The 11,431-nt window shown below is 31.0% G+C and overlaps 1 protein-coding gene across 1 annotated transcript in view; it reads left to right on the plus strand.

The window, feature by feature from the left end:
• The window catches only part of Rab3GAP1 (RAB3 GTPase activating protein subunit 1), a 207,546-nt gene extending 196,521 nt beyond the window's left edge, over positions 1–11,025 (plus strand). Inside the window, exons 21-25 of the mRNA XM_016067087.4 lie at positions 545–666; positions 2,045–2,141; positions 4,462–4,550; positions 8,145–8,417; positions 10,655–11,025. Of these exons, the coding sequence (XP_015922573.1) occupies positions 545–666; positions 2,045–2,141; positions 4,462–4,550; positions 8,145–8,417; positions 10,655–10,894 (821 nt within the window). The 3' untranslated portion in view covers positions 10,895–11,025. The remainder of the gene's footprint in view (positions 1–544; positions 667–2,044; positions 2,142–4,461; positions 4,551–8,144; positions 8,418–10,654) is intronic.
• The last annotated feature ends 406 nt before the right edge of the window (positions 11,026–11,431 follow it).

The following is an 11,431-nucleotide window of genomic DNA, read 5'->3' on the forward strand; positions in this document are numbered from 1 at the left end:
GGCGATAGCCAATCTAAAAAAAAACTGTAAGAATTCGTATGACCAAGTAACGGAAACATTTTAGTGATAAGAAATAACGAGTATTTTTGTTTTCGATTTGGTGAATTCATGACATTAGTATTGAAATAAAAAGTTATCCATTACAATGATCGATAAGAAAAGAATAAAATATTTTTTATTCGCTTTTTTTAAATTGTAATAAAAATTAAATAGTTGATTTAATTTAATTAAAATTCGATTGAGAATAATTAAAAAATATAAGTTTAAGAAATAAAGAAATTTTAAAGGATAGGAAATCTGTAATGCCTATTGTGGCCTCACAGTCAGTTAGAGTATCATGATAATTTATAATAGTCTAATGTTACCTGCTGTTAGGAATGCAACACCCAGTTGGATGCTTATGATAGGTGGGCAGTACTCAATGCCTTGTATTGTGAATTTGTATTAAGATTGTTGTTTTGTTTCAAACGAAAATATTTTGTTATATTTCCAAATTTTTCCCTTTTCAAAGTTTTGATTACCTTCTTTTCCCTTCTATTTTTAGATTCTTTGAGTCAAAGAATGTTATTGCCAGGCAATATGTGGCTGGAAGCTTGGGAAAGTGCACGCCCGGTTCCAGCTAGACGTCAGAAACGGCTCTTTGATGATACAAAGGAAGCTGAAAAGGTTTATTTCTTTTTTTAATATATAAGGTGTCTAAAATTGAATATGCATTTTCATTCCAATTGTTGCTCTTCAATTTCATTGAACAACATTGTTTTACGTAAAAAAAATTTCAAGAAATTCTAATTTTTTAAATAATGACTTTACTATTTTTACCCATGTCAAAAAATATGAATTTGTTTGTGTTATTCAATTTTCGGAGACTCATCCTGCTGAAAACTAGAATTTCTAGAAAAAATTTGAACTTCTTTCTTTCTTGAAAAAAAAAATTATGAAGTGAGGAGGTTTATTTTTCTTGTAAAAAAATGGTGGTCATTGCATAAATTATGAAGGAAAATATAAGAATTTAAATGCAAAATTAATATTTTCTTTATGTATTTATCGGAGAAATTTTTTTATGGGTGAGTGCCAAATTGAAAAATAATATTTAAAAAAAAAAATTGTAATCACAATTGAGGAATTAACATTACCTATATTATATAATTTTCATAGGTTATGCATATTCTTGCAATATAATATAATTGAGAATGATTATTCTTTTCGTGGGTCGTTTCTGGCTTCAATTTCAAATAATTCTGCTAGACAATTCAAATTAATAAAATTCTATTCTGAATTGACCTGTTAACAAAAAAAGTTTGAAATATTTTTAGTAAACTATTAAATTAGAATATTTAGTAAGAGAAGTGCATTTTTACATATTTTTTTCATACTAAAAAGGTATATGATTTTCTAAATAATTATTTATTTTATTTTGACAATTGATTTGTAAATGTGTACAAACACTATCCTTTTAATAATATGTATACTAATATATTATGAAAAATATATACTATTTAGTTTTCAACTCCAAATGTTGTTTGTTGGTAGACATGGTTGCCGTTTCAAATAGGAAACATTTTTTCTCTATATTATTCAGTGGGTTTCATTACTAGGCTGGCAAATTTTTATACTAATTTATCAAAGTAACTTACAGTTATGATGGTTTAAATACAATTCCATATCTCATAAAATGTTAGGTGCAATATGTGTGCACAAAAAAGTAAATGGTTTAAAAAAAAGGAAGATTAAATGGATGTGTTTTTGATTATTACTGTTTTAAAAAGCTTACAATAATTTAATTTCATGATAAATATACAATTATTAAAATAGACTCTTCTCCTTTTTTAAAAAATATTTTTTTGAAAATTGTTAGTTCTGTGGTATCCTAAATATTTTTTAAAATTTTATTCTAAACTAACTTACCCATTCAAATAGCATAAAAACAAGAACAGTTACTAACTTAAACAAATGCCCCGTCTCGACAACCAATCAGATACCCGCACTATGTCACTTGCAGGTATCCCATTAAAATCTTAACCAAATAACATTCTGCTATTTTCAGGTATTACATTTTCTTGCTTCTGCTAAAACATCTGATGTTGTCACAAATTTACTTCCCATGTTGATCCACTGTGCTCTGCTTCAATTGGCTGAAGAAGGTATTTCCTTTAGTTTTAACTTTTTTAATTTTGCTTCATTATAAAATATTTTCTATCTGTTGTCCCGCAGTGGACTGATCGTAAAGACACGGTTTCCAGTAGAACAATGAAGTCAAGTATCACTGACTGCGGTCAGTAAGCAGGTGAATGACCATTATTCAGATATTTATCTTTTTCAAAAAGTAGGTTTTGCACCACTCTGACAAAATGTCTTTTTGGCTTTGTAAACTGGTGCAGAGTCTTGTTGATATGTCGAATTTAGTATGCTAAAGTGCTTTTTTCCCCCTACTAAAGTGAAAGAGCTTCTGAAATGTTCCGATGGCATACTTTGTGTTTCATTTTACGCTCTCACCCACGAAAGCAAGAAATCTTTTGCATCTTGTATAAATTCAATTCCCGATCATGGCAGACTTTGCAGTTTGGTGATGTTAAACCATTGCCAAGGTTTTTGGAACATCTATGAACCAGATATAGAAGTTATGAGCTTGTTTGATAGCAAAGCACTTATTGTTGAAAAAGAATCTCTCTTAGCGCTGACTTGCGGTCTATTGTCGAAAAATTCAGCAAGCATATGCACGTCCATTTCAAAGCCATATTAGTTTATTTATTAGTGAAAATCTGCTCTTATTATTAATTGTTATATTTTCCTAATTTATTTCTAATAATGTTAAAAGTTATATTAATTGCTAATACTAGTGTTTGAAGCACCCTGTATAATAATAATAAAAAAATGAAATACCTCTATGACTGTTGATCTAACTATATGGTTTTCACCTACAACTATTCTGTCTTACTAGCTTGATTTATTAATACTAAAAAAATTTTAAATTATTAAACCAGACACAAAAATGAATTTTCTCTGAAAGAACACTTCTCTTCTTTTTTTGTTCACTAGGGGGAAGTAGCTGTAATATGGATATGTAGGGAATATGTAGTAGGAATCTTATAATATGTAGGAAAATATTATTAGTTTAGTTTGGAGAGAATTCGGAAGTTGAACGCCTTAATGTTAATTTGACAGTCATTTTCAAACTATATTCAAATTAAATTCAGAGTAACTCAATATTTTTAAACTCTGGAACTAATTTTAATAAATCAAAAAGTTTTTGCACGCAGTTATAAAACTGGTTTACCAAAAATCATTCTACATAAACTTTTTTTTAATCTAACTTAATATTCGTTCAAAAAATTCTAAAATGTATAGTATATAAATCTTTACCTATTTTTTATTTTTTTTTTAACTTTTATCCATGACAGAATCAGAAATTTGTACATCTGGTAATTTAAGTATTATTTACCCATTATTATTTTTTATTATTTAATTTCATAAAGTTTTAAAATTTATATTTTGCAGGAAGTTATTTTAGATAAAGGAGTTCTGCAATTATATGTAAGGAAAATTTTTTTTCTCTTTTGAACAGTTTCAGGGTGCACAATATTACTTGTCTGGTGCAATATTCAAAAACTGAATGGGTTTAAACATTCTTTGGTTAAACTATTTTGACCACATTTTATAGGTAAAGAATTAAAATCTGTCAATAATATGTTTATTTAAAGAAGTATATTTTTGGCATAGCATATACTTTGAACATAAAATTTTGTCTGTATAAATTAATAAGCCTATTTCAGATTATGCCCTTGTATCATTAGGATTATATCTTAGTTCCTTAAAAAAGGATAACTAGGTTAAAAGTTATCCAGGTGCCCCATTTTTGTTATACACTTGTTACTTATTCGATTATGAAATGCCATGCTAAAACTTTTCTAACCCAGTGAGGCTAATTTCATTTCTTGTGAATGAAAATTGAGTTTGATTATCAACTGAGTCTTCGGCCAGGATAGCCTGGTTGGCAGGTCTCTAGACTCACTTTTATGAGAGCGGGAGTTCAAATCCAGCCGGCCGAAGACTCACCGTGTAGTAAACGGTGACTGGTGCTCGTTAAATCTTTCAAATCATCCATGTACCCTTATCCACCACGTACCCATAACAAATCAATACTTCTAGGGGTACTGAATTGGAGATTGATCGTTCTCTGGTTCATGCCAAAATTACGATTTGTGGACGAATAAATGGATTAATGAATTGGTCCGTCCTATAAATGGATGTGATGTATGGGTGTGGCAGAAGTCGAATTCTTGGTCATAGAGGGCGATACTGGAAAACAGGAACATTCACACCCCTCTACTTTTATGGATGACGACAACAACAACTGAGTCTTCTGTCATAATCAGATATGAATAAATATATTTTATAATTTTAGTGTGCTCCTTTAACTAAAATTTCGCAATTCTATATATGTATATTATCTATATATTGCAGAAGAATGTCCTCAATCACTGCCTTTGAAACTTGAAGAAACTGCCATGAAAGCAGCTAAAGTTATGAGAAGCCCCGTCCCCAAATATGAAGTATGTATTCTTTTTGTCATGCTGTTTTACAAATCTATTCATACAGAATGTTTCATAATTACACTCCTCCAATAACACTGAATCAATATTTTTTTAACAGAAACTGAAAACTCCGCTAAAGCTCAAATTGATATTTTTAATAAAAGAAATTACTTTCTATTACTTTTCAACAAGTTAATTTACTTGAATAATATTTTTTCTCAAATTAATCAAATTAAGTTTATTTGTAATAATGATACACTTATTTTAAATTATTGTAAATCCCTATGTAACCTTCTATTGAATAATTACGTTCTGATTGGATATATAGACAGGTACCCAATTTAATAGATTTATGCTATGGTAGGGCCATTGAAGGTTCGGTTGGATCACCTTGAAACTTAATTAGGTGCCTGTTTGTATTTCCAGTTGATTAGTTTGGTTTTTAGTTTAATTGTATATTTGTATATCATATATAATTTAAATTATTTCATTTGTAGATTTTTTTTTGTTCTCCATTTTGGCACACAAACTAATTTAATACTCGAATCTGCGACCCTTGACACTGATTCGAAAAATCGTGTTTTCCTTCCATTAAATTTATGTACTTCTGCTTTGATTTTCAAGATCTCAGTTTATAATCTTCATCTTATTTACTTTTGGTTTCTATCTTTTCTTTCTTGGAGAAATCAGGGTGTGGTTATTGGCAATATTTTAATGCCAACCACAGAGACTGCTCCTGCGCTGACAACATAGTTATGTCCCACTGATGAAGCTGTCATGTCTCTTAACGCCTCTACTTTAATTTTCATTTTTATGAAATTTCTCTTATAGTTATTTTCTTATGCAAAGTTTTAAATGCTTTTTCGATTATTTACTACATCCTTTTACTCCTTTTCAGATCATTCCTGTCATAAATAATATTCTTATTGATTTGATGTCAGATAATAACTTATTTTGATTTTCATTTTTTTCAAATATCTATATATATATGTTATAATAATAATTCTTTTTTGTAAACCTGTTCCTGAAATGTAGTTACAATGCCATGATCAGCTTTTTTTCTGAAACTTTAAATGATGAACTATAATCTATGAATTTCTGTTATCGTTTCCACTTTAAATTTTCTTATTATATTTTCCAGGCACAAGTTAAATAAACTATATAACCATTGGTCATTTGATCACCAGCCTTGTTCTAGCCTCATCTGAAAATATTGTTCTGAATTTTAACTTTTGCTGAGATTTTCAGAGAGTAATTTAACTATATATTAACTCTTGAGGGCAGTTATTAACACCTTGTACGGTCAGGTGTATAGAAGCCTCTATGTGATCAGAAACCATCCTCGCCTCAGCATTTCACTATCGAGCTTCTAAACTGACCGATTGAAAATACAGTCGAACCTCGTTAAGACAAAAATGCTTAACTTAAATCTTTGCTTAAGGCAAAGGAAAACAGTTTTAACTATCACATTATCTTGTAAAACAATAATTGTTTCCTTTAATATAATCATAAAAACAGCAAACTTTGCCCTTTTAAGATGAAGTAAAATTGCACCAAAAAAATAAGAATTTCTACATTGTTTCCTTTATGGTGGACCTTCCTTGTTTAAAAATAAGTTTTTCCTTTTGAAGTGGGCAAGTTAGTATAGTGTATTTGTTTTTGGAAATGACATGAAGGGTCACCATCAATTAGCATCAATCTGCTATTGGTGACATCACCAACTGGACCTTTGATGACAAGTGGTGTCGATCTAGGTGGTGACCCTGGGGAAGGGGAAAAAAATTGAATTACTTCCGTGCTGGTGTTAAAATCCTTTTGTAATCAATTTTTATTTTCTTAGCTTTTCATTTCACATTGTTGATTCTAATTGTATTGGAGCTTTAGTTAAGAAAATGAGTATGAAAAAACCTCTTGGTTAAAACATGGTGCATATCGTTTTTAAAAAGTGCTTAAAGGTGCTTATTTTTTATTTAAGTTTTCTTAAAGTCCTTTAAGGTGCTTTTTTCATTGGAGGTTTTTAAAAAATGCTTAATATTCCCTTTTTGAAAATGAGATTTTTTTTTCTTCCTTTACCATGTCAATTTTCGCTATGTATTGTGCAAAAGTGTGGTTTTCACATTGTTCTATTCAATGTTTTAACAATTCATTCAACCACAATCCATTTTGGCGTGCCGTTGATCCATAGCGTATGCAAGTGCCAATAATTTTATAGGGTTGATGAAATACTTGCGTGTCCACATGGTGCTTTTTTCATCAGATGTTTTGAAAAAGTGCTTAATTCTCCGTTTTCGAAAATGATATTTTTTTCTTTCCCATGTCGATTTTCGCCATGTATTATCAACTGGGTTCGATGAGATTCTAGCACTCTCATATGCAACTCTACTGCAGTTTGCAAGATATTCTAAATTTCAGGCTTCATTTTCTCCCCTCTGAAATCAAGCAGAAAATTCTTTCAGTCTTTTTATGGTGGCTAATATAATCAAGAATGAAGTTCTTTGTCAGAAACTAGTTATTTTATCGTGATCATGTAAAGTCTTTGAAAATTATTTTGCATTTTGTTCATGTGTATAATGCTAAAAAAATATTTTTTGAGTGCTTAAAAAGTACTTAAAAGGTGCTTATTTTTTGTTGAAGGATTTGGCTACGCGCCCTGTTAAAAACTTAGCATAAGATTTTATGTGATTTAAATCAGTGATAGCAATGAAGTATGGTATACCAGCCGGTGCTTATTCGACAGTTGTTATACATCAGTTATAGTGTTATACATCAGTTCTTATACATCAGTTATATATATTATCTTTAAGGGATTTGTTTTTAAAAATGTCATAAATGCCTCTAGTTGTTTTATCACTTAATTGTTGTTTTATCACTTAATTGTTGTTTTATCACTTAAGTTTAAGTTAATTAAAAAATATTTTTTACCATCCTTTACTTTTCCTTAACTAACAAGGTTCGACTGTATTGCAGACTTTGATTATTCAAAATGCTATTAGAATATGAGAATGAATGATTAAACTAATATTGAATGTTTATTTCATTCAAACATAATTGCTATCACTTTAACATAAGCCATGGTAGCTCAGGGGATAGAACGTTCGCCTTCCAATGAGGGGAACCCGGTGCGAATCCCCGTAATGGCTGGTCTATACAAATTCCACACCCGGCTTGCATCGACCACAGTGCTGACGTAAAATATCCTCAGTAGTAGACGAATCATGGGTTTGAGTCCCTTGCCGTCCGGCTAACAGTGGAAAGTTTTTGTGGTTTTCCTATCCATGTATGGAAAATGTGGGTTAGTTCCTTCAAAAAGTCCTCCACAAAGGCAAATTTCTCGCAATACTTGATCCAGGAGTTCCCTTCTCTTCTGGATTGGGTTCAAAATTACAAGGCTACAGAGTTGAACATTAATAGTCGTAAACCCTTGGTCGGCTGTTCAACGACGGTTATATCTGAAATAAAGGTTCGACTGTATTGCAGACTTTCAATTTTCGAAATGCTATTAGAATATAAGAATGAATGATTAAACAAATATTGAATTTTACGTTTCATTCAAACATAATTGCTATCACTTTTAACATAAAATCTTACGAGTGAATCAAATTTCTTTTTCAGGCTGTACTGCGATGCCTGTACCAAGCAGAAGTCATAGTTGCCCAGATACATTCAGTGAGTACAAAGTTTGGACTTGTACTGAATGTTGAAGAACTGATTGAGCAGGAGGGAAAATTGACATCTTCATTGCAAGACAATGAGAAATTGTCTGAGCAACAAGAAATACGCAAATTTGTGCTCGAACTACTCGACAACTACGAAATTGATGTGCCCGGGGCTGGAAAAGGAGTAGTTGGTCGAAGAATACGCCATTTGTTCTCTGAGGCTCAAAGGGTAAGAACTTTTAATTTCATTTTAAACTCGCTATTCAATAGCGTGATTCAGTTCTAAAAGTTTTTATTCATTCTGTGCTTCCCCGTGACAGAAATCACAGCGACATTGTTGCAGAACATTACAGAGTTTTTAGCTGAAAGACTTTTCTTTTTAAGGGCAAAAAATTTTATTTTCGCTAGAATACATTTTTAAACTAAACTCAGTGGCGCGACAGCCCAAAGAGGGCCAAGGCCTACTGTGCCCATCTCAGTTTTCTTGACCTTGGACTCTGGGGTGCAGGAGCAGCTGTTCCGCTCAGGTGGTTAGCCGAACGCGGAACCCCCAGTGTTTAGTTCCCAAGCATGCTTGGTACTAATTTATCGACCCACTGAAGGGATGAAAAGCTGAGTCAGCCTTGCCCGGCCCAAGGATCAAACCAGGAGAATATATTTTTATTGTTTTTAAATAATATTAATTTAAATTATTTTTATAATCTTTTTGTGGTTAAGTTATGATATCAAGGGGGATATTTCCATATCGTGATCTCCAAGGTGCCAAATAGATCTTAAACTTGCAAATTTTTAAAAAAAAATCATGTAGATGTTTGCCCGGGGGATGGCTACGAGTTAAACCTTTCGAGTTGGTCCCTTTCTGTGATTTTTTTTTTTTAGTTTCTCTTTGGTTGATGCCCGGAAGTTGCCAAGAATTGGCAATTATTCTGCTGCAGATCACGATATGGAAATCTTCCCATATCAGGAAACAAAACATAATTTCTCTGAATAAACATACCTCTTTTTACAATGGATAAGTTTAGGCTCCTTAATGCTAAATTCTAATTTTAGTATTTTGCCATGTTTCAAAGACTATTTAAAAGAATCCAAAACTTTTTTTGCACTTGCTTAAAAAGCTTGTTTATTTGACGGTAGTTAAATATAAAAACAACTTTTTATATTTGGTTATTATTATTTAAATAATACTAGTCAGAAAATATTTTCAATTCTAATGTTTACTAATATCTGCATAATTTTAAACTAAAAATAATCCAAAATCTGCACAGAATGGGTTAAATAGATGATTTTTTGAACTTTTATTACTCATAAACAAAATTTTTTTAATTTTTTTCATCACAAAATTTGTATTTCCTCATCTCTCAATTTGTGTTTTCTCATTTTATCTCAAAATTGGTTATTTTATCTCTAGATTTGTATTTCCCCATGTAAAATTATGTAGTTTGCTGACAATGTTTTTAACATGTGAAAGAGCATAGTCTTGCTAGTACCTATAATTTTTGTCTCCATTTATAGTTTTGAGGTTAAGAAAAACAGAATACCCTTATTTTTTTAAATATTTCAAAGCAAATTTAAAATCTCTTATCAATGAAATTAGTTTTTCTATTTTTGAGAAAGTTCTCCAAACTATTATTGCTCCAATATGTGTTAAGTATATTTTCAATTAATATCGACTGCAGTCGAGGAATTTTAGCATTATCAGGGTGCATAGCATTTTTGAAAAATGCTTAAAGGTGCTTATTTTTGATTTACGTTTTTTAAAAGCCCTTAAAGGTGCTTTTTTTATTCAAGGTTTGTAAAAAGACCTTAATTTTCTATTTTTTAAAAGGAGATTTTTTTCTTCGCCGTATCGATTGTCCTAAATTATAAAAAATTCATGATTTTCACAATTTTCTCTGCAATATTCATCAGAAACTAGTTATTTTATCATGATTATGCAAAGTCTTTGGAAAAGTTTTTGAATTTTATTGATTTTATGTTTTTAAATTAAGAACTTAAAACGATAGAAAAAATAATTTTTACTACTGCACAGATTTTGTGATTTAAAATATTTTTGGAGTGCTTAAAAAGAACTTAAAAAATGCTCATTTTTTGTGGAAAAATCTGGCTACACACCCTGATTAGGATTCCAGAACAAAAAAATAATCATTGGAAAATACAGTTTTTGTTCAAAATCTGTTCCTTCTTTTCCTATTGCCCTTTTTTTTTTAAAAAAAAAACTTTGAATTCATTTGCTGAACTTATTTAATGCTTAATGAAATTCTACATTATAAGTCACTATAGTAAAAACTATAATTTTTGTTTTAAGAATACGTTGTGATATAAATACTGTATAAAATTATGTGATATTCTGTAAATAGAAATTTTTGTATTTCAGAGGGGACCATAAGATATAAAGCTCACCATTTAATAAGATACTGTTTAACAGAGATTTAACTGTATTAGTAAATAGTTCTAATTCTTTTTCAGGCTTCACACCTGATAATGGATGATAAACCACTTGGTGCACCCACAATTCCCACCGAAACACATTCCCATCATTCAAAAGTCCCAGAATTCCCTGCTTCATCAGGAAAAGAATTCATCCTGCGGACAACGATGCCCAGGCCTCCAGGTTGCACGCCTACTCCTCAGAGAATGTATTGCGTCATCACTAGGGAGGAATTTAGAGTTGCCGGTGCCTTTACTGAAGATACTACTTTTCTGTGATATATATTTTGTTAATTGATTATTTCTTGAATTATTTGCATAAAGTCTATTTCTGATTGTGGCTGAGCCCCTTTTTCAATATGAACTTTTAACTAGAACAGCGGTCACCAAGGGATGCTTCGCTGAGCCGTAGGGCTCTGTTCGAAGGATTACTTTTTTCCCACTAGGGTTCCTAGGTTGCCACTCCACTGGGAAAACCTGGAAAATACAAGAAATTTAAAAATCACCTAAAATAACAGGAAAAAAGTAGGGCTCTGTTCGAAGGATTACTTTTTTCCCACTAGGGTTCCTAGGTTGCCACTCCACTGGGAAAACCTGGAAAATACAAGAAATTTAAAAATCACCTAAAATAACAGGAAAAAAGTAGGGCTCTGTTCGAAGGATTACTTTTTTCCCACTAGGGTTCCTAGGTTGCCACTCCACTGGGAAAACCTGGAAAATACAAGAAATTTAAAAATCACCTAAAATAACAGGAAAAAAGTAGGGCTCTGTTCGAAGGATTACTTTTTTCCCACTAGGGTTCCTAGGTTGCCACTC

Source organism: Parasteatoda tepidariorum, chromosome 8 (genome assembly GCF_982258835.1).
Source record: "Parasteatoda tepidariorum strain Cologne lab strain chromosome 8, Ptep-v5.0, whole genome shotgun sequence".
NCBI lineage: Eukaryota > Metazoa > Arthropoda > Arachnida > Araneae > Theridiidae > Parasteatoda > Parasteatoda tepidariorum.